This window comes from Rousettus aegyptiacus, unplaced genomic scaffold (genome assembly GCF_014176215.1).
Source record: "Rousettus aegyptiacus isolate mRouAeg1 unplaced genomic scaffold, mRouAeg1.p scaffold_m13_p_4, whole genome shotgun sequence".
Classification (NCBI taxonomy): domain Eukaryota; kingdom Metazoa; phylum Chordata; class Mammalia; order Chiroptera; family Pteropodidae; genus Rousettus; species Rousettus aegyptiacus.
In genome coordinates, this window is record NW_023416307.1 from 96,077,816 (window position 1) to 96,102,659 (window position 24,844).

General features: G+C 34.8%; 2 protein-coding genes across 10 annotated transcripts in view; both read right to left on the reverse strand.

Annotated features, from left to right (window-relative positions):
- PLSCR4 (phospholipid scramblase 4) overlaps window positions 1-24,844 on the reverse strand; it is a 54,490-nt gene that overhangs the window by 5,094 nt on the left and 24,552 nt on the right. For 7 of the 9 annotated variants that reach the window (XM_016166068.2, XM_016166085.2, XM_016166067.2 and 4 more), the window contains 5 exons: window positions 24,424-24,451; window positions 23,273-23,383; window positions 7,243-7,478; window positions 4,361-4,403; window positions 3,388-3,614 (listed from right to left, as the gene is read on the reverse strand). In XM_016166068.2, coding sequence (XP_016021554.2) covers window positions 3,388-3,614; window positions 4,361-4,403; window positions 7,243-7,478; window positions 23,273-23,383; window positions 24,424-24,430 — 624 coding nt within the window. In that variant the 5' untranslated portion in view covers window positions 24,431-24,451. The remainder of the gene's footprint in view (window positions 1-3,387; window positions 3,615-4,360; window positions 4,404-7,242; window positions 7,479-23,272; window positions 23,384-24,423; window positions 24,452-24,844) is intronic. The other 2 variants (XM_016166108.2, XM_016166117.2) reach the window with 2 other exon arrangements.
- On the reverse strand, window positions 9,176-10,717 carry LOC118601594 (60S ribosomal protein L32-like). The gene is made up of 2 exons (XM_036218840.1): window positions 10,709-10,717; window positions 9,176-9,599 (listed from the first exon to the last, which is right to left on the reverse strand). The coding sequence occupies exons 1-2, from the start codon at window positions 10,715-10,717 to the stop codon at window positions 9,228-9,230; spliced, it is 381 nt and encodes a 126-aa protein (XP_036074733.1). The 3' UTR covers window positions 9,176-9,227.

Sequence of the window (24,844 nt, forward strand, 5' to 3'; positions counted from 1 at the left end):
AGAAAAGTTCTACTGGCAATTTTTCTGTGTCATACATACTTTCCTAAAAATTTTGAGTCCCATACATAGGTCTGTTCAGGGGCAAGACTACACAGCTTCATGAATTGTTAAATCAAGATATTATTGTTCAGATTTCTGGTCAAGATGGAAAAGTAGGTAAATGTTACGCTTGTATTCTCCCACGAGCACATAAAAATTACAATTAAACTACAGAACAACCATCACGAGAATCACTTAAAGTGTAGCTCAGTAAAAGTCCTACAGCTAAGGACATACAGAAATCGTCACTTTAGGACTGGTAGGAGAGGCAGAGACACATAATAGGCTGGTCCCACACTGGCATATGGTAGATAAAAATCAGGAGGGATATCTCAGCTGCAGAGATCCCCCTGAAAAGGCAAAGGATCCCAGCCCCCAAATAGGCTGCCAAGCCTAGGGTTCCAGTGTTGGGAAGTCCCCACAACTCCTTGCTGTGAAAACCAATGACGTTTGTGGCTGAGTGAGACAGAAGGTTGATGCAGTCCCAGGAGTTCCTCTTACAGGGTCCACACAAGAAATACCCACTAACGGACTCACTTGCTCTGAGCTCCAGAGCTGGCACAGCAGCTGAAAAGACACCAGGAACATACTGGGAGGAAATGAACTGTCTGGCTTCAAGGCAAGGGCTGGAGGAGTAGTGTTCTCACAGACAAAAGTGCTGCCAGAAACCACCGTTCTTTTGTTGAGCCCTCCTCTCTCCGGGCCTGCTTCCATATCTCAGTTTCCACCAACCTGGCTAAAACTGGTCACCTGGCTCTGGTGATTCCCTGAGACCCCATACACCCAACATGCAGGCCTACTCAAGCCCTTTCCAGTAGCGTCTCCATACAGATGGCCAGTCTTGGATTATGCTGTGGACTTTCCTAAAATTTCTCATACTTTCACAAAACTCAAATAAGCAGATTTGGCCTTGGTATACCCCATACCTCTTGCTAAGCAGGCCTAAGCCTGGCACTAGAGGCAGCCAGCCTTAGTTAGCAGTTGTCCTCTCAAGGCATTCAAGCCCAGCAAGGGTGGCAACCATCTGGATTGCTTTATGCCTCAAGCCAGCTAGTCCTGGGCAGGGCACAGGCTGTGGGTAGCAATATTTATATCAAACAAAATAGACTTTAAAACAAAGCCTATAGCAAGAGACAAAACAAGACCCTCTAATCCCACTTCTGATTATTTAACCTAAGAAACCTGAAACACTACTTCAAAGAGATATGTGCATCCATACGCTCATTGCAGCATTATTTACAATAGCCAAGATATGGAAGCAACCTGGCTGTCCATCAATAGATGAATGGATAAAGAAGAGCTAGTACATCTATACAATGGAATATTACTCAGCCATAAAAAAAGAATAAAATCTTGCCATCTGCAACAACGTGGATGGGCCTAGAGGGTTTATGCTAACTAGAGTAAGTTATAAGAAGACAAACACCGTATCATTTCACTATACGTGGAATTTAAAGAACAAAATAAACAAGCAGAACAGAAACAAACTCACAGATACAGAGAACATTTTAAGGTTTGCCAGATGGGAGGGTGTTGGATGGATGGGTGAATAAAGGGAAGGGATTAAGAAGTCCAAATTGGTAGTTACAAAATGGTCATGGGGATGTTAAATACCACATAAGGAATATAGACAATAATATTGTAATAACTATGTATGGTATCAGATGGATACTAGATTTATTGGTGTTATTACTTTATAAGTTATACGAATGTCTAATCACTACATTGCACACCTGAAACTAATATAAAACTGTATGTCAATTGTAATTGAAAAATAAGAATTATTCAAAAAACAGATATTACTGTTCGTATATATACAATCACAAATATACAAACATAAGTTTGATACTTTCCTAGGACTGAGATCTCATATAAGTTTAGGGCTGAGATAAAAATTAAAACTGCATACAAATAAATTTTTAAAAAAATTCATATCATTCAGCCATAAAAAAGAATGAATTATTAATTCATGTCACCATTTATATGAATCTTAGATAATTACACTGATTGAAAATAGCCAGTCCTAAAAGGTTCCATACTATATGATTCTGTTTATGTAAAATTCTTGAAATGACAAAATTATGTGGATGGAGAACAAATTATTGTTTATAAGGGGTTAGGGATTAAAAAAAAAAAGAAAGAGAGGTAGACGTGGTTATAAAGGTTTTTTTTTATGGTGTTAGAACATACATACATGAATATAAGCAAAACTGGAAAATCAGAAAAATATCTAGATAATGTTGTGGGACAAAAGTTCCATATGGCCTAAAGCTATAATATTGATTTGTTTTACTCTATCCTGGCATCCCATAACCTTGAAAGCTGCTCTTAGAGGCTTTGATTTGCAAAGCCAAAGTCATAAATATGAAAAAAAAAAGTTTACTGTACAAAACAATCAAGGACAAGAGGTGGAAACTCACCTCACACACACACACACACACACACACACACAGACACACACACACACACACACAGACACGCATCCAGGCAATATCTATTGAGCACTACACCATTTGCCAGACATGCATAGCAGTTCACATTTACTTACTACTTAATCCTAAAACCAACCATCCCATGAAACAGGTACTATTAATATCTCCATTTTACAGAGAATATATTAAGGCACATAGAGGGCTGTGAAATTACTATTGTAAATGCTTGTACTTATCATTTAAATATCCTAGTAACCCAAAGGGGTATTATTCTGCCCAGTTTATGTATAACACCGAGGCTCAAAGAGGTTAAGTAAATTATACAAATGTAAGTAGGTGGCATATCTAAAATTCAAATTCTCTTTGACCTCTCTCTAAAGCTGCTTTCCTAGAGCTGCACAGGTTGTAGGAGAGCAACCAAATTGTAACTCAGAACATCTGCCTTTCAGTTCTAGCACTATCACCTACCACATAACACCATCATCAGGCATTTTTTTTCTTTATCTATATAGCAAGGTGTAGATTGTAATGGGTAGAGTGAAAGTAAAGTCCCTTACAAATCTAACAGTATATTTTTAAATTTAACATACTTTATCTGGGGACGCTTAGATAAATGTGACTCCTATTCTAGGTGATAGATAAATTTCTAATTTAGTATACAACTGATAGAATTGTGGTCAGTGAATAACTGATTTGTGCTTGACCAATCAATTAGCCCTGGAGAGCATGAACCCACGAGAAGAGCCCTTTGCAATTTTCCTTAGGTGAGACAGTTTGGCTTCCTTCCTCCTCACTATCTTCTTTCTTTCTGACTGGCAGAGCCAGTGAAAATCCTCTCCTATATAATTTTGGAAAGAGCACAACCATGCCCTGGAGTTGGATCAGGAAGAAACAATGAAAACTTCCATTCTCTGACCTCTTGCCTGGTGGAGGGACAACAGAAGCAACAGCAGGTGCATCTGAAAGGCCTCTGCATTGTCATTATTTCTCGGCCCATATAGTCAGTGACCCGGAGGACGAAGGGCCTTAGTGTCCGATAAGCATTCCTGGTAAAGTCATCTGTGTCTTCAGTTACAATGTAAATCATCTGGTCCAGGTTGTTTTTAATATCATACTTATTATTAGTTTCAAAATGTGTCATCACTAAAAAATAAAATGAGAAAGCCATCTTAAATTAGAAGTAGTTAAAATGGGCCTTGAGAAGGGGAATAAGAGGTACAAACCTCCAGTTGTTAAAAACAAAAAAAGTCATGGGGATGTAATGTACAACATAGGAAAAAGTCAATATTATTGTAATAACTTTGTATGATGACAGATGGTTACTAGTCATTCGAGTGAGTACACTATAAGGAATATAAATGTCAAATCACTATGCTGTATACTAGCAGCTAATATAATATTGTATGCCAACTATAATAAAAATTTTTAAAGTCCTTTTAAGGGCCTAAAGCAAAACAGCTTTTTAAAAACTGTAATTTCTTTTCTTACTTCCAAAACAGGGAGCTGGACTAGAGCTCAGCAGATTTAGATTCTGTTGCCATCTGTGTCACTGATTTGACGACTTTGGTGCCCCTGGATAACTAATTCTGACCTTTCGCTCCTTTTTCTCATCCACAAGAAGTTAATACGGAGCAGTTGGGATGGGTGAAAGGTAGCACAGCTGACAAGATAAAATACAAATCCTTTTCAAGTCTAAGAACTTATATATAATGTATAAATAGGTAAAATTATATAATATAATTCCCTTTCTTACTTTCTTAAAAAGAGGATATCCTGTTTTCTCCCAAATCATTAAAAAGTGATCAACATAAATAAGGAATTAGATATTGGATAATGCAAATTTCCACCTGATTCAAATACTGCTGAATACTGCTGAGAATTATACATACTTTCCAGGGGTTCAAAATGCTGAAGAACGTGTATGTTGTCCAACTATTGGGAGAGAACAAAGCAATTAGAGATAGAAATGACAGAATTAAATCAAATTGGCATTAGAAAAGAAACTGATGAGCTAGGTATTAAAATGTATCAACTGAAACCAAAATATTCTTTTGAAACGGAATGGAATATAATTTTTTTTTTTTTACCAAAAATACCAATTTGAAATCAAGTGAAATTATCCTATCTGTACCTGACTAGATGGTTATTAGTAGAGCTGTCTGAATAGGAAAATACTTTTCCATAGTTCTACTGTAAAAGATTGAAACATTTATCTAAAATATCAGAAAATCATCTAGTAATAGCACCTAGAAGAAGCTGGGTTAACATAGGTTATTTCTACTTAGTCCCTACTCGCTGGTCTCTGACATGTCACCCACAGACTGGAGTTGCTCAGGAAGTTCAGGACAAATTAACACTGTCATAAAGCAATTTTCTCATTGGCTTAGGGGAAGTGAATCAGCCAGAGTGTCTAATTTTATATTATTTGCCAGGTACTTCTAAGAGATTAACATACTAACTTCTACTCACTTGAGCTACTAAAGGCCAAGGCCTTCCCTAGGTGCACCCTTCAATAAAGACAGGATCTGAGAGGGCAGGAAGCATGTAAATAGCATTAAGACAAAGGAGAGAAAACTTTCTTAGGTGGGATACCTTGAAAAGGGAGGTTGAGAATACCATTAAATAAACTTCTACCTTAACTTTATTTAGGAATCACTTTAAAGAGAGACAGTTTAATGGACCCATTACCTGTTAAACTTGAGAACATTCAAACAGAAGAGAAAAAAAAAACTCCTGAGCCCAGAACACTGCCTGAAATGCTACATTTTACCAAATATTTGTTGAATATATTAATTAACGAAAAACACACAAATATGATAATAAAATTTCAAATAACTATACATGAATGTTTTGTGATTTGATTGTTTACAGTAGGATACCAAGAGTACACACTCCTTCATTAAAACCTTTTTCTTGTATGAAAACACATGAAGTGAGGGAGTCTAAACAAGTCTTAAAAAATATCAAAAGTGGCCACTAAAAAAAAAAAAAAAAACAATCGAGAATGTTAAAATCTAGAACTGAGAAGTAAAAATATTCCCTGTTTGGTAAATGAATTCATTGCTGAGCAAAATATTCTAAAGAAATAATGCCTGTTTATGTAGAAGTTTGCCCACTAATATTATGGCTGTTAAGGAGCAGTTCTTTAACTAGTGGAGTTACTGGCCAAGCCAGTACTCTATACAAAATAAAATCTTACTATTTTGGATATTACAGAATCTTGACAGTCCTGACAAAGATTCATGTAATCTGCACATGAGACTACAAAAAACCTAGAATAAAGAAGATGATAAAAGACATGACTGGCTCTGTGTCTTCTGCTCGCATAAAAGGTGTTCCAACTGATAACATCCACATAGTTATCATCCATTAGATGGGCCCTGTGTGCCAAAAATATTAGGCGCATTACAAACCTTATTTAAGGTTGTAGACTGAGGAAGGAGTAGAGTTTATGATTAAAAACCAGGTTTGTCGGGCTCCAAACCTGTTTTGATTTTTTTTCATTTTTTAAAACTCAAAATATTCCTGAAAGGGAAAGAATTCATGAAATATGTTAAAGTGACTTCTGTCAGAGTAGTAGAAGAAACTGAGAAAAATTTTTAACATTTAAATGAATAATATTAAAGCTATTCATTAAAAAAAAAAATAACTCAAGATCTTGGGTTTCCCAAAACAATTTGTTATTTATCTTTGAGTATAAAAAATTTTCTACACTTCATTAATTTATAAAGATTATATAAGCTTCTAAAATAATATAGTTTACTTGAGCACTTTACATGAATAAATTACAATTTGTTAATATTTTGCTAAAACAAAATTTTGGGCTCATGTAAAATCTAGATTTTCCTGATCCAACTGTATTGACTTTCGAATATGAACACTATAACATTGGACCAATGGTTTTCAATGCAGATTAACAGGGTCTCTATCAGTACATAAAATTGCAAAGAGAAACATGTCAACTCCAAGGAATACTTGGTTGACTATACTGAAGACACATAGATTGGCAAGTCCTTATTATAATGTATTTTAATACTCCCTTTTTAGAGTATTTCCAATACTAGCTTTATCTTCTTTTCATTAAGCAATCTTTCTGAGTTTCTGACACTGGTTTTTAAACGATACTATTTGATATATCAACTTGGCATAATATCCCAGTTTCTGATCTGGATATTCTGGGAGCTCCAGAATGTCTATATTGATATAAATTAGGAAGTCACTGTGTTGTGGCAAGGGGTTCTCTGGAACTTGGTCTGGAGCAATATACTTAGTACGTCTCCTATTTTTATTTACATTATGTGTTTGGGGGGCGGTAACAGGCATGGGTAGTAAAAGCTATAGGTGGTGAGAAAGGGCCATGGGCTAAGGCATTCAGTCATTTGCTCACCGTCCATCGTTCTGTTCTTTTTTATGTTACTTTTCTTAATGTTAACTCTACTTTTAAGCAAATGGCACCCCACTTAGCATCTTTCATAGTTTTTCTTACATTCATATTCCTATTTTTAAACTGCCTTCAACAGGACATCATGATTGTCTTAAAATTCAACATACGTCCTTTACGAAAACCATACTCATCTCACCAAAAACATGCCTATACTCTTTGGCCTCCCTTCACATTTCTGAAATTAGCACTATCACTCCTACAGTCTCATAAACTAGACACCTGTCATCACTGACCGATCACTTTATCCACTCAATCCAGCTTTTTGTTTCTTGTTGGATCCTCAGTCACACTTCACCAGAAAATATGAATTGGATTTGTGTGGAGTACCTGGGTTAAGTATTCCAGACCAGGAGGGCAGTTTGGCATAAAAGTTGGTCCTGGCATCCATGTTATTGGAGCAGACTGATTTGGCACTGGGTATTTGCCAGGCTGGTACTGGATAGGATGGGTACCACCAATTGGCTGGCACAAGGGGAAGGTACTGGGCTGCCGTGGACTATAGTATCCCATAGGCAAGCCTCCTGGGTATCCTGCAGGTGGAAGGACAGCTGCTCCAGGGGGTCCTGTGTTAAAAAACAAAGTGTTATACATTATTAATACTACAATATGTTAAGTGAAAGAAATCAGATTTTTTTTTACATGAAGTTAGTTTGACTTTTCACATAAAGATAATATAGACCACATGGCATCCACTTAAGAATAACAAGATGTTCCAATTCTGAGTGTGTACATATATCAACAATGTACTAACGGTATTACATATCAACTCACTTAGTCTTCTTAAACTTTATGAGATACTTATTCCTATTTCAGAGGTGAAGAAATAAGGTTTGGAACATCAAGTAACATGTTCTCTATGAATTAGGTTCCTCCTCTGAAAATATAATATACCCACTTCATTAGGTTGTAGTGGAATTAGCACAAGGTTAACATGTAATTAGCACTGTAAATTTTTGTTGTTTATTATTATCGTTTAAGGTCACAAAGGTAGTAAGGTCTACTTAACTTCAAAGGAGTGCTTTTAATGACTGCTATCCAATTTCAGTACAGTTTCATCCCCCATACCCATTAGCACTCATTCCCTGTCTCCCCTCTCCAGCCCCTGGAAACAAATGTCTCTACAGATTTGCCTAATCTGGATATTTAAAATAAGCGAAATCATATAATATGAAGCCTTTGTGTCTGGTTTCTTTCACTTAGCATGTTTTCAAGTTTCATCCATGTTGTAGCATGTATTAGTCCTTCATTCCTTATTATGGCCAACTAATATTCCATTGTATGAATGTATCACATTTTATGTGTCCATTAATCAGTTGATGGGGGACATTTGGATTATTAGTTTCTAGCTATTATAAATAACACTGCAGGGAACACTGGTGTGCACATATATTTTCAATTTTCATAAGTATACACCTCGGAGTGGAATCGACTGGGGAATATGGTTAACTTCATGTTCAACTTTCTGCAGATCTGCCAAACTATTTTTCAAAGCAGCTTCACCATTTTATACTCTCACCAGAAGTGCATAAAGGTTCTAATTTCTCCACAACCTCCCCAATACTTGTTATTACCTTTTATTTTAGTTACTTTACTAAGTGCGAAATGGTATTTTATTATGGTTTGAATTTCCTGATGACTAATGATGTTAGCATCATTTCATGTACTTTTGGACATTTGATTATCTTCTTTGAAGAAATGTCTATTCGAATCCTTAGTCCACTTTGAAACTGGATCATTTGTCTTTTTCTTGTTGCATTGTAAGTGCTGTTTATATACTTAGGATAAAAATTTCTTGCCAGATAATTTACAAATATATTCTCATTCAGTTGATTCTTTATTTTCCTTGTAGCTTTCTTTGACACAAAAGTTTTTAATTTTTATTAAGTTCAATTATTCTATTTTTCTTTGGTTGATTGTGCTTTAGGTCTCATATCTAAGAAATCACTGCTTCATCCAAAATTATACTTATACCTGTATTTTATTCTGTAAATTTTAGTTATTACTCTTACATGCAGGTTTTGACCCATTTTTAGTTTATTTTTGTATTCAGTGTAGTATGTGTTGAAACTCATTCTTTTGAATATAATCAGTTATCTCAGTACTATTTTTAAAAAGACTATTCTCTTCCTAATGAATTGTTTTAGCACCTTTGTCAAAACTCATTTGGTAATAGACATTTGGGTTTATTTCTGGCCTCTGAATTCTATCCTATTGATCTACACGTCAGTCCTCATACCAGTACTATACGGTCTTTTTTTTTTCTTTTGGCAGAACTTTATGATTTTATTAACAGAAACACAATGTGCACACAACTATTCGTTTTCTTTGCTGCGCAGCCTGGCATTGAGATTGCTAACTCTGATGGCCAGCTGGGCTGCTTGTTCCACAATGGCTTTATGGTTCTTTGAGGAGATGTGAGCAATCTCAGCACAGAAAGATCTGTTGCACATCAGCAGCACTTTGAGCTCCCTGACATTGTGGACCAGGAACATCCGAAATCCACTGGGCAGCATGTCCTTTGTGTTCTTTCCACTCGTGTAACCAATGTTGGGCATTAAGTCATGGCCCTGGAATCTTCTATACACTCTATTGTCAATATTTCTGAGTTTCCTCCAGTTACTCTTAATTTTGACATATCGGCTTGACTGGTGCCAGATAAACTTCTTTTTGATGATCTCGGGCGGCTATGATACAGAATAGGAGATGGCTGCCACCTCCATAGACAGCACCAAGGAAGACAGTACTGTATGGTTTTGGCTACTGTAACTTTGTAGTAAGTTTGGAAATTGGGAAGTATGAATCCTCCAAAATTTCCACCCCCTCTCCAAGATTATTTGGGCTATTCTGAGCCCTTTGCATTCCCATACATATTTAAAGATTAGCTTGTCAATTTTTTTTTCAAAAAAAGCCTACTGGGAAATTGATAATTGTGTCACAACTGCAGACCAATTTGGGGGTATTGCCATCTAACAATATTTACTTTTCAAATCTATGAACATGGGCTATATTTCCATTTAATTAAGTCTTCTTTAATTCCTTTCAACAATAGTTTGTTTTCAGCTTACAATTTTTACACTTCTTTTATTATATTTATGCTAAGTATTTTATTCTTTTTGATTTTATTATATGTAGAACTGTACTATTACTTTCTTTTGGATTCTTCATTGCTGATATATGTGTGTGTGCGTGTGTATATATATATAACCATTGGATTTCGGTATATTAATATCGTATCCTACTACACTGTTAAACTCATTTATTAATGCTATGTGTGTTTATGTGTGTATTCCTTAGGGCTTTCTATATAAGATCATCTCATCTACAGATAGAGAGTTTTGTTTGTTTTTCCAATTTGAATAACTTTTATTTGTTTTTCCTTACCTAATTACCCTGACTAGAACCTCTAGTACAATGTTGAATAAAAGTGGCAGAGAGGACATCCTCTCTTGTTTTTGATTTTAGGGGGATTGCTTTCAGTTTTTATTAAGTATGATGTTAGCTGTAGCCTTTTATCAGGCTGAGGAAATTCTCATTCCTAGCCTATTGAGTGTTTTTATTACAAAGAATGTTTCTTTGATCAAATGACTTTTCTGTATCCATTGATATGATCATGTGATTTCTGCCCTATATTCTATTATATGGTATATACATCAATTAAAAAAACTATTGGGGTAATATTGGTTAATAACATGTTTCAGGTATATAACTTTATAATACATCATCTATATATTCCATTATGTGCTCACAACCCAAAGTCTAGTCTCCTTCCATCACCCTATATGACACCCTTTACCCTCTTCATCCTACCTCCACTTTCTTTCCCCTTCCCCTCTGGTACCCACCAAAATGTTGTTTGTGTCTTTGAGTTTGTTTGTTCATTTGTTGCTTTTTTTATATCCCATATATGATTGAAATCATATGGTTCTTGTCCTTTTCTGTCTTGACTTACTTCACTTTGCATCAACTAATTTTTGTATGATGTACCAATTTCTCATTCTTGAGATAAACCCTACTTGGTCATGGTGTATAGCCCTTATTATATGTTGCAGCATTTGGTTTACTAGTATTTGTTGAGCATTTTAAATCTATATTTATAAGGGATATTGGTCTGTAGTTTTCATTTCTTGTGATGTCTTTGTCTGATTTTGCTAATAGGGTAATACTGCCTTCATATAGAGTGAGTGGGGAAATGTTCACTATTTTTCCTTTTTTTTTTTTTGTTTTTTGGAAGAGTTTGTAAAAAAACTGGTATTAAAATCTTCATTGAGCACTTTGTAGAATTCACTAAGGAAGCCATCTGGGCCTTTTGTTGGAAATATTAAATTATTAATTCAGTCTCTTTGCTAGATATATCCACTCTGATTTTCCATTGCCTCTTGAGTCAATTTCATTTGTTTGTATCTTTCTAGGAATCTGTCCAAGTTACCTAGGATTTCTAATTTTTGACATACAATTGTTCATCATACTCCCTTACAATACTCTTTAATTTCTGTAAAGTTGTTAGTAATGTTTCCCTTTTCAATTCTGATTTTAATAATTTGTCTATTTTTTTCTTGGTCAGTCTGACTTTTCTCAATATTGTTGCCTCTTCAAAGAACCAATTTTTGGTTTTTATTGAGTTTTGTCTGTTGTTTTTATTTTCTCTATTTCATTTACCTCTGCTTTAACCTTTAATATTAATTTTCTCCTGCTTGTTTTGCATGTGGTTTATTTCTAAGGTTGAAGTTAGGTTACTGACTTGAGACAACTTCTTTTGTGATGCATATGTTTACACCTAGAAATTTCCTTTTGGTACTATTTTAGCTGCATCCCATAAGCTTTGGTACATTGTTTTGTTTTATTCATCTCAAAGTATTTTCTGATTTTTTTGATTTTTTTTTTTTTGCCCCTCTGATTATTTAGGAATGTGCCATTTATTTTCCTCATATTTGAGATTTCCAAATTTTCTTCTATTATTATTGATTTCTAATTTTATTTGATGGTGGTGGGATATATTCTGCATAATTTCAGTTGTTTTAAATTTACTGAGACTTGTTTTATGGCTTAACTAGTAGGTCTACCCTGAAGGATATCCTATGTACACTTGAGAAGAACGTATATCTTCTGTTGTTGGGTAGAGTGTTCTATACATGTCTGTTTTGTCTATTTTGGCTTATAGTTGCTTAGGGTTTTTATTTCCTTTTTGATATTCTGCTAGGCTGTTTTATCCATTATTGTAAGTGGGGTATTGCAGTCTTCAACTATTATTTATTAAACTGTCTATTTCATCCTTTTCTTCTATCAGTTTTTGCTTCATGAATTTTGAAGCTTTGTTTTAGATACATAAAATTGTTATGCATTCTTGATGGATTGACACTTCCATTATTATAAAATGTCCTTTATCTCTAGTAATAATTTTTGCCTTAAAGTGTATTTTGTCTGATATGAATACAGCTATTTCATTAATGCTTATCAACAACTATGTTTGAGAAACACTTTTATACAGTGTTTTACAAAGAGATACATTTGTGGGCTTTGAAATCAATTTAACGATTCATTTTTAAAAAATGAAATCAACTATACTGGAATAAAATAGGAAATATCAAACTGTATAGCCTTTTACTGTATATTCACTGTATTATGTATTACTTGGTCAAATCTGTGTTGGTTATTTATAAATACATACATACGTATTCTTTAGTGTGGATCACAGTAGATTGTCATCAAGAACATTTGAAAGCCACTGATTTAAAGTTCTTTTTATTTAATCAATGTAAAAAAAAGAAAGATTCTCTTCTGGAACAGAAAAAATGACAATGTTACAAAACTGTGATGAATAACCACATAGAAGCTTGTTTTCACCATGGTTGGAGATAGTTCTCTGAGGATCCATAGGAGAAAAAAAAAATCTTACCAAAATATAGATTAAACGGCAGTTTCTTTCTGAGAATTACTGTTTGTTTTTATAATGTATATATGTCCATGTACCTGTTTTCTATGTGTCTGCTCAAAAGTAACATGATGAAGGATCCATAGTATGTGGCAAAGTCAGATTTAATAATCAAATATTCTTACTACAGAGGTACCGTTAACTAAGTTATGATACTACTCCCCCCTAGATCAGAGACTAGGAAGAGTAACTTGCAAAATGGGATTCTAGATGATCCTGGAGGGCCTGGAACCATAGACTGGAAGAACAACTGTAGCTAGCAGCTATTTTCAAGTCCTTAAATCCTTAGGTTCTGCACACCCTCCCATCGCCCTTGGTATATCACAGTACAGAAATAAACAGATTAGCCAACCCAAAGGTGGTCTCAGGACAGTAAGAGGTGACCAGCATAGAGGCAAAGCAGTGGTCTGAAGTTAGCCAATGCTAAGAAAGCCAGCCACCACCAGGAAGGGACACTGCCTGAGTTCTTTGGGATGAGAAATAAAACAAAGACAGCAACCCCTATAAGGCAAATTAGAGAGAGGCTCAGATTCCTGTTGGGCATTAAAGGGAAGAGTGGGATTAAAGGGAAAGTTTGAAGCTGATAAAGTCTGGGACATTTTAATTACTCATAAAAATACCACTCATGAAAGTTATGAATTGAAAAACGATTTCTCCTAATACTATTTGAGAACAAGGCTATGAAATGAATCAACATTCCTTAATCTAGGAAACATTCCACAAGCTCATTTCAAGGACCAGCTGCCGTGCTTGCTGCTAGGGAAAGGAGGATGTACAAAGACATGCTGTCTTCAAGGACATCCCACTCTACAGAGAATATACATACAGATTTATAACAGAAAGTGAATGGTCACCATGAAGTGAGAAACTGGTGTAATCAGAGGTAGCTGCATAGTGTGTGAAGGGATTACAGAGGAGGGGCACCTGATCTAGGCAGAAGAGGTATTCTATTTTTTAAGTGCTGATACATTAGACCTAGCCAGCAACTCCACGATGGGCAAAGGTTTTACAGGGAGAATAGGTACACAATGAGCAGTTGCACGGGGGATCTCAGTACTGCAGGAGTAAAGGCCATGTATGGCAATTTAGCAGACTAGGCTAGAAAGAAAGGTGAGGAGGGAATAAAAATTATATAAGATCTATATTCTGTGCAAAGAACTTGAACTTTTTGAATTTTATGCTGATAAAATGGAAAGTGGAGTGATTGGTTGTATATTTAGAACCTTTATGAGTAAGAAGGTTAGAGTAGGCAAAGGTGCTTACAGGGGACCAGATGGAAGTCAAGAAAGTTTGATTGTGATGAAAAGAGCAGAGAGTGGAAAAATAAGGACATTTAAGAACAGTATTGTCTTGGTAATAGATTGCGAGTGAGAAAAGATTCTTGAGGTCTTGACTTGGGTCCTTACAGGTCTCAAGTATAGATGAAGAATAGAGGGTGCGTGTTCAGGGGCAAGATACCAAAGTTGGATTGAGAATCATTGAGTTTGAGACTCAGGGTCATCCAGGGGAAGTGGTCTATAGGCCATTGGAAATGGAAGTCTAGAGCAAAGAGACTGATGTGGTGAGAAGGAATTCATAAGTAGTTAAAGGAAAATGAAACAATGGATATTACCAAGATGACTTAGGAGAGAGGATAAAGGATAGGTGAATGGAAGAGGTGACAGAAAGCAGGGCTGGGAGGGACAAGGGAGTGCACAAAGGAACTCTAGAGAATACTAGTTTTTAAGGGTAGAGAACGCAGATCTCTTGAAAGAGATGAGTCAGGAGAGACTAAAGGAAAAATAATGGTAACTAGAAACAATGTCAAATTAGAGCTAAATGAGATTAAAAAAAAAGATCTAATGTGTTTAGGAAAAATGAAAGAAATTACATGTTTCAGTCTGTCATGAATTGTCTTTAATTCTTGTAAGAACTGTGTTTAAGGGACTCAACTCAGACTAAAAACAATGCAACTAAAAGTCATATAAACTATCTTTTTTAAAAATTTTTATTTATTTATTTTTTTAGGCAAGGTAACCCTTGGTTACCTCACAGATTGCAAGGACTTTGTTAGCTTACAATCCCTTATTTTTATATTTTTTACACCTACAGCACCTGGTCTTCCTAGTACAGGATTGGGCCTGGTTAGTACTACGCAAGTACTAACCAGGCCCAACCCTGCTCAGCTTCAAGATCAGACGGGATCAGGCTTGTTCAGGGTAGCAGGGCTATAGACATATAAACTATCTTAAGAATACTAATTGTTATAACATTTCAATGAGTTGATAATTAATTAACCATGTGATCGTAACATAAAAGTTTCTCATATGTTAAAATTTGAGGATCAATAAATCATAAAGAAAATTATAATTTAGATTATGGGGCTTTCAGTTTAAAGATTATGTTTCTAAGAAAAATTACATACAAATTTATGTAATCAATTGATTTTAGTATAAGTTTGTATTGTTCAGAGATGTTATGAGAAGTACAAGAAAAACTATGACAAATTTTGTGTGGAAAACCAACATATTATACTCCCTTTTGAGTTTTAAAATGCCATTAAGGGTTGTAATTAATTCTGCAGGAAAACAAAACAAAACATGTTTAACTTGATGTAACTATAGTGTGCCACACTTTTTTAAAGAAGTCTGTGATGAAGCATTGTCCTGCTAATACTAGTGTGAGAAATACCGCCACATGGGATTTGTGTTTTCTTTATTACTGTGAACATTATCATCCTTTTTTATTTCAAAAAATTACATCAATTTCTCTTTAAATAGACTACATATGACAAAGGTTTCTTTATGAACTTTTTAAAAACATATTTGGGACAAAATTATTTTCAGGAAGGACATATATCCATTATATATGGACATATATCCATAATGCAAATAGAAATTATATAACTGAATTTTACAAATTCATTAAAGCCAGATATTTTTAGTATTTTAAGCTCCTTAATGTGAATCACAAGGACATCATCTGTTCACCATAAGAAAGTATAAAGTTCAGCCACTAGATGGCAATCACAGCAAAATTTTGCTACTATTTCATAACAAAATTCATTAGTTGTACACTCAGCACCAAAATATTTTCCAACTTATTTAGTCATTTAATTTGAAGGATGTCTCCCACTCTATTTTTATAAAGAGAGGAATAGACAGACACTCTGAGATGAGCAGAATGTGATTTAAAACCAGTATTTACTTCTCGGAAATTATGGAGCTTCTGTTCTATTGGAATCTAGGTACTTGGATAGAAAATGATCGGTGAAAATAAGCTAGATGATGTAGATCATGTTAATAATCACTCAAATAAAATATAGAGAAATAGTCGGATACAGCAGGATTATAATTTAAGTGTCAAAACCTTGGATTTAGTGGACGTAAGCCATTAATGAGGGGTTACACTTGATCAGATCTATACAACATGCACATGCATGAGTGGAAAAGAAAAATAAAGCCCTACTGTTTTCAGAAAACACTGAAGGAACAAAGGCTACCTGAGCTCTGTGGATCATATGTCTGGGGCCGAAACAACATATCTGCATCATCCTATTGATATTAGGGTTCTTCTGCCCTTTCACGGCCTAATTCAATGGTTTCTACCTCTATAATACATACAAATGTATATTGAAAGAAATATTGCTAATACTTTATCATTTCCTAAGCCATTAAAATGTACTTAACATATAATCTTGATTAAAACTATTTCTTTAGCCAAAAATATATTTTTAATTAAAAAAATTTTACACGTTGCAAAATTATTTCTTAGAAACACTATAATAGCTCAAATTTCCACTAGCAGTATGAGTATCCATTTTTCCAGAACCATCACCTCCAGCAGTGCATGTAGACTTACTAAAGTATCTGGAGAATTACAAGTTCCTTAATTAGCAGTCAAGGTCATTCGCTTTCATTCTCTTGCCATTTATCTCACACTTGCTTCATACCAGGACTACATGACCTGTGCTTTAGGACATACTGTTCTCTCTGCCCAGAAATTGTTGCTCCCTGCTTTCGTCTGACTGAGAAATTACTTATTGTGCCAGAAAAACATGACTTCCTCAGTCAGGGCTACCCTTAGGTTCTTAGTAGAGTCAGTTATTGTCTTCCGTGCCTCTACAAAGTCCTCTTCATATTCCCATAAGTGAGCAAGGAGAATGTCGTTAATGTTTGTATAGCCTTCTTCCTCAGTAACCTATAAATCCTATGAAGACAAGACAGGAATATGTTCTAATTCACATCTAGTAAACTACTTATGCCTTGTAGGTATTCAATATTTATTGAATTACTCCATTAATAAGTTAATTAACTTTAAAAGCAATCTTGTGATGTCAGAAACATGGCAGAGAGCTGCCCCCAAATCTCTCCCATTGAAATAAATAAGATAAACATCCAAAACTCAACAAAAGACAACCAACTTGCACACCAGCACATCTGAGTGTGGGATACGCACAAAGAGCTACCAAAGGTCAGAACCCCAGGAGTTGAGAGGTAGACTGGGAGAACAAAGAGGTTGCCTCTCACAGCCAGAGCTACCTGCAGGATGAGGGGGAGAGGAGAAGGTGCAGTGGGTTCTCTTAACAACCCTTACTGAGAGAGCTGAGCTCCACACAGCGGCAGTACCCAGGGATTAGAACAGAAAGCAGAGAAGCGGGGACAGCAGAGAAGTAGAGATGGCAGAGAAGCAACGGTTGATTATTAACAGCTGTGACTGCAAAATGCGAGTCTGAGCTGCAGCCCCTAACCTCCAAAGAGGAGGGCCTGTCCTCCCATATCCTCCAAGACCAAACACCATGGAGCCCCAGGGGAATCTGAGTGCATGCTACCGAAACTGTCGCTAACACTGACAGGGACTGAGACTGAGGGTAGTGAGTATGATTCAAAATCTATAAGGAGAAAAAGGCATTATTAAGACTTTATATAATGCAGGGATCCAAGAAACTTATGCGACCTATTGGAAAACAAAAGAAAAACATCTTAGTTGCAACAGGCTAAAGGGAGACCTTTATATAATAAAGCTTTCTGAAAAAAAAACAAAAACAAAAAAACAGCAGAATACACTTCCATTAATGCCCAGGAGGAGAAATAGTCTATTAAATACCACGAACAACCAAGGTGACAAGTCATCTCAGACAAGAAGAGAAAAATCTTAGAAAATAAGCTTAAAGACATAGAAATATGTGACTTAAGAGACAGAGAATTCAGGATGATACTTCTGAAAAAACACAATTAGATCCGAACGATTCATATCAACAACTTCAGGAACTGAAAAAAGCAAGTAGATGAGCAGAATGAGGTCTTAAGCAAAGAGACTGAAACCCTCAAAAAGAATGAAATACAACTTCTGGAAATGACGAACACACTGCAAGGTTGAAAAATGAAATAACAAGCTTGGGAAATAGAGTCAACCAAATGGAGGAAAGGATCAGTGATATTGAAGACGGACATCTAGAAATAAATCAGAAGGAAGAAGAGGGAAACCAAAAAAAGAAAAAGAATGAAAGAGAAATACAAGAACTAGCTGACACCATCAGGAGAGGAAACATAAGAATAATGGGCATTCTAGAAGGGGAGGAAAAGGTGCAGGGGTTAGAAAGCATTTTCAGACAAATAGTTGATGAGAATTTCCCAAATTTAAGAAATGAGCTGGAACTTGGAATTAAAGAAGTCAAAAGAATACACAATTATCTTGATCCCAAAAGGCCTTCTCCAAGACACACTGATTTAAAATTATCAAAAATTAACAATATAGACAGAATTCTCGAGGCAGCCAGGGGAAAGAAGAAGGTAACCTATAAAGAAAACCTATTAAATTATTGTCAGACTTCTCGGCATAAAACTTACCAGAAAGAACTGGAATCAAATATTCAAATTATTAAGTGAAAGGAACTACAAGCCCACAATAATGTATCCAGCTAAGCTTTCCTATGTATATAAAGGAGAAATAAAGACCTTTCCAGACATATAAAAATTGAGGGAATTCTCTACTACGAAGCCTGCATCACAGGAAATACTGAAAGGGGTCAACTCGCCTAATACAAAATGACAAAAAAAAAAAAAATACATAACTATTAGTAAGACGAATAGCAGGCAGAGAAGTGCAATCTTAACTAAGCTTAAACAACAAGAGATTTGCCATAGCAAGATAGTAATGAACATTCAGCATAAATAGGGACAAATTGAAACAACAATGATAGAAAAGGGGAGGACTCAAAGATCCAGAATCACAAAGGGAAATGTAGATAAGGCACACGCAGAAGAACGGACTACTATATATATAAAACTATCCTCTACCAATTTGTAATGGTAACCACATGCCAAAGATTCTGTACAGAAGTATGAAAATAAAACAAGAAGAACCAGAGGGAAAATCCGCAACACCTAACCAAACCAAAACTAAACTAAACTAAACTTAACTAAACAAAAACAAAAACAAAAACAGACAGACAAGGACAAGAAACAATGGAAACACTGAGCTTCCAGAAAGCAAAAGATAAAATGGCTATAGGAAAACTTTATATTTCAATAACTGCCCTCAATGTAAATGGACTGAACTCACTAATGAAAAGGCACAGAGTTGCAGAATGAATCAAAAAACAAAACTCAACCATAGTCTGCCTCCAGAAAACACATCTCAGCGCTAAGACAACTATGTACTCAAAGTGAAAGGATGGAAAATAATATTTCAAGCAATGGTATTCATAAAAAGTGGGAGTAGCATTACTAATATTAGATGAAATAAACTTCAAAATAAAAAAGGTAAAGAAAGATACTAAGGGACACTTGATAATAATGAAGGGAATAATGCATCAAGAAGACACAACACTTATTAATATCTATGCTCCCAATCAGGGATCCCTGAAATATGTAAAGCAATTACTAACAGAACTAAAGGGAGAAACAGACCAAAACACTATCATAGTAGGGGACCTAAATACCCCACTGTTGGATATGGAAAGATCATCCAAACAGAAAATCAATAAGGAAATAACATCCTTAAATGATACATTAGATCAACTGGATATAATTGACATTTACAGAGCCTTTCATCCCAAAACATGCCTATATATTCTTCTCTAGTGCACATGGAATATTTTCAAGGATTGACCACATACTGAGACACGGAGACAGCCTCATCAAATATGAGGGTTAAAATCGTACCAACCATATTCTATGATCATAATGCTTTGAAGCTGGAAATCAACTATAAAAAGAAAGTGGGAAGAACCAATAATGCATGGACATTTAACAACATGCTACTGAAGAATGCTACTGGGTCAAAGAAAAAATAAAAAGAGAGATCAGGAGACACACAGAAACAAATGATAATGATAGGACAAGATATAAAAACTTTGTGACACAGAAAAGCAGTTATAAGAAGAAAGTTCATATTGTTATAGGCCTATCTCAAAAAACAAGAGCAAGCCCAAATAAATGACCTAACGCTTCATCTTAAACTAGAAAAGGAAGAACAAATAAAGTCTAAAGTCAGCAAAAGGAAAGAAATAACCAAATTAGAGCATAATTAAATAAAATTGAAAACCAAAAAAAGAATAGAAAAACATAAATGTAACAAAGAGCTGGTTCTTTGATAAGATTAATAAAATTGACAAACTGATAGCTAAACTCACTAAAGAAAAAGGAGAAAGAACATGAATAAACACAATCAGGGATGAAAGAGGATAAATTATGACAGACACAAAGGATCATACAAGAAATACCATGAAAAATTGTATAACACCAATTATAATAACCTAGAAAAAATGGACAAGTACCTAGAAAGATACAAACTTCCCAGATTGAATCAAGAAGTACTAGAAAATATAAATAGACAGATTAGCAATATGGAAATTAAAACAATCATCAAAAACCTACCAAAAAGTAAAAGTCCAGAGCCAGATGGCTTCACCAGTGAATTCTACCAAACACTCAAAGATTTAATACCTATTCTTCCCAAAATCTTTCAAAAAATTGAGGAGGAGGCAATATTTCCCAACTCATTTTATGAGACTAATATTATCCTGATACCAAAACTTGGTAAAGATAACACAAAAAAAGAAAACTACAGACCAATATCTCCCATGAACACAGATGCAAAAAACTAAATAAGATACTAGTGAATGGAATACAGCAACATTTTAAAAAGATTATACACCACGATCAAGCAGGATTCATCCTTGGGGCACAGGGATGGTCTAATACATTCAAATCAATTAATGTGATACACCACATAAACAAATTAAAAAATAAGAATCATATGATTATATCAATAGATGCAGAAAAAGCTTTCGACAAGATACAGCATCCATTTATGATCAAAACACTTAACAAAATCAGTATAGAAGAAAAGTACCTTAACATAATAAAGGCCATATATGACAAACCCTCAGCCAACATTATACTAATAGTGAAAAACTAAAAACCTTTCCTTTAAGATCAGGAACAAGACAAGGCTGTCCACTAACGCCACTGTTATTCAATATAACGTTGGAAGTCCTAGAGACTGCAACTGAACAAGAGAAATCTATAAAAGGCATCCAAATAGGAAATGAAGAAGTCAAAAAGAAGTGGAAAAATCATTCTTTTTGCAAATGCAACAAAAATAATAAATTAGGAATAAATCTAACAAAACATGTGAAGGACCTATATGATGAAAACTATAAAACCCTATAAAAGAAATCGAAGAAGATACAAAGAAATGGAAAGATATTATGTGTTCTTGGATTAGAAGAATCAAAAGAGTAAAATGACCTTATTACCTAAAGCATTATACAAATTTAACGCAATCCCCATCAAATTCCCATGGGCATTTTTTTAACAAAATAGAACAAAAAATCATCAGATTTGTATGGGAACACAGAAGACCTCGAATCGCTGAAGCCATTCTGAGAAAAAAGAACGAGGCTGGAGGCATCTGTCTGCCTGATTTCAAATTATACTACAAAGTGACAATAATCAAAAAGGCATAGTATTGGCAGAGAAACAGACACACAGAACAGTGGAAAAGAATCAAGACCCCAGAAGTAAACCCAGGTTTGTATGGGCAAATAATTTTCAACAAAAGAGCCAAAAACATACAGTGGAGAAAGGAAAGCCTCTTCAATAATCGGTGCTAGGAAAACTATAAATCCACCTGCCGAAGAATGAAACTAGACTGCTGTCTATCATCACATGCCAAAATTAACTCATAATGGGTAAAGGATCTAAGTATAAGACCTGAAACAGTAAGTTGCATAGAAGAGAATATAGGAACTAAACTCACACACCTTAGACTTAAAGAGAATTTTTTGAATTTGACTTCAAAGGCAAAGGAAGTAAAAGCAATGAATCAAACTAAAAAGCTTCTGCCCAGAAAAAGAAACTGGCAACAAAGTAAAGAGACAACCACCAAAATGGGAAAATATATTTGCAAGCAATACCTCCGATAAGAGCCTAATACTCAAAATATATGAAGAACTCATTCAACTCAGTAACAAGGAAACAAACAATCCAATCAAAAAAAGGGCAGAGGACCTGAACTGACACGTCTCCCAAAAAGACATATAAATGGCCAATAATTATATGAAAAGATGTTCAACATCACTAGCTATTAGGGAAGTGCAAATCAAAACCACAATGAGATACCATCTCACACCTGTTAGAAGAGCTGTTATTAATAGGACAAGTAATAACAAATGTTGGAGAGGATGCAGAGAAAACGGAACCTTCATACACTGCTGGTGGGACTGCAAATTGGTACAGCCACTATGGAAACCAGTATGGAGATTCCTCAAAAAAACAAGAATTGATCCCTCTACTGGATATTTACCCCCAAAGACTTGAAAACTCATATCTGAAAAGATATTTGCACACCGATGCTCATAGCATTATTCACGTTGGCCAGGATACAAAAGTAACTGAAGCATTCTACAATAAATAAGCGATTGGAAAAAGAAGCTATGGTACATATATCCAATGAAATATTACACAGCCATAAGAAGAGATGAAATGCAGCCATTTGCGACAACATGGATGGAACTTGAGATAATCATGCTAAGAGAAATAAGTCAGACAGAAAATGTTGAAAATCATATGGTATCACTTTTATGTGGAATATAAACCTAAAAGCAACAAATGAACAGGACGAAAAAACAGAGACTCATGGACATGGACATGGACAATATAAAGGGGAGGTGGGAGGTAGATAGGGTGAAATGGGTCAAATAATGTGTTGACAGAAAGAAATCTAACTACGGGAAGGGAAAACACAATGCAATATATATGCTCCTTACTGTTAAACTGCACACCTGAAACTTACTGGATTTCGATAACCAATGTCACTTAAAAAAATAAATTAAAAAATAATAATAATAACATAAATAAGGAATAAAAAGTAAAAGCAATCTTAACTATTAATATGTTTTTCTGGATATAGGAGAAAGATCTTTTCTGACTATTAGCCTACCTGGTACAAAATGGGAATTGTAGTCAGGAGGAGCATCAGGCCTTGGATCGGGTGACTTTATCTGATTTTCTACTTCATCTGTAGGTTCCTTAGGGGCTGCGGGATCTACACCTTTGGGGAAAGAGAGGGCATGTGATTTACAATTGAAATGATGGTAACAGAATATAGTCATTTTTTCTTTTCAGTATGCATCGATGCATATAACCAATATGAAATACACTCATATTTCTTATAAGAAGTAATTCTTTATATATATTAGACATCAACTCATTAATATATTTGATGAATACAGATTACAAAATAAAACACAGCAATTATATTGTCCTACGATCAAAGCAATATGCTTTTACACTAGTAGTTCAGCTGACCTGATGCTGGTTCCTAGCTACATAAATTCCTTGCACAGTGCTGAAAATTCTTTTTCCTAGTCTATATAAGAAGTCATATATAGAGTGAATTTGATTTTTTCATGAATCTCATTTAAAAATGAGATTTAAATAAATTGAAATTTAAATAAATTCAAAACAAAGCACGATGAATACTAAATGATTTAAAAACCAGTGGTGCCACACAAAGCTCAATAAGAGGTGGTTCAGTCTACATCTCCAGTGACTCATACTCCACCTAGGTCACCACAATTGCTTCAAGGGAAGTAATGAAGTCGCTTTTCATGATGTTACACTTCATCCTCTTGAAATAAGAGAAATTTCTCCCTAGACTCATTACAAAGAAAAAGTTCTGAATCTCTTAACTGATTGACTTTTTATCTTATAAAAAACACAAATCCCATATATGTGGTTTCTCTCCTTCTATCATCTCTTGCATTACTTGAAAATGCAGAGGCTACTTTTGAGCACTCCTCTACAAAAGCAGGCTGTCATCGCAGGCTATTTATTACTACTAATTCTTTTTGCAGACTTTCCTTACTTTGCCCAAATTTCCCTATATATGTTAGAGGTCTTTCAGTACATATGTGCCAATATAAATCCATTTTAATTATTTCTATCGAAGATAGATGGGAATGTTCATATGCTCTAAATAATAAACATAAAAAACTTCAAAATTAAATAAACTCCAATTTTTTAAGGATAGCAATCACACAATTCACATTTGAAAATAAAGCATATTAAAATTTATTCACAGAAACTTACCTGACATTTTGAAGAATTTCAATTAATCCTGAAAAGTAAAACATTTTCATACATTATATACATTATATACTTACTTAGTGATACATGTAACAAGTTCTGAGATTCTTTGGTCTCGAGTTACCTTTCACCCATCACTCATTAATTCAAGAAATATTTACTAAGCATGTATTATGTACCAGGCACTATTTTAAATGTTGAAAATATAGCAGTAAACCAGAGAGCCACTCTGCTAGATATTATATTTAAGTGGAGTAAGATTTAAAAACATGTCAACAAATATTTAAGATGAAATTTAGATAGTACAGCTATGAAGTAAAGGTTTAAGAAAGGTTTAAGAAAAACATGAATGGAAAATTCCAGAAGGGTCAGAGAAAGCCTGTCTCAGGAAGTGACCTTTGAGCTATTTGAACTATGAAAGAAG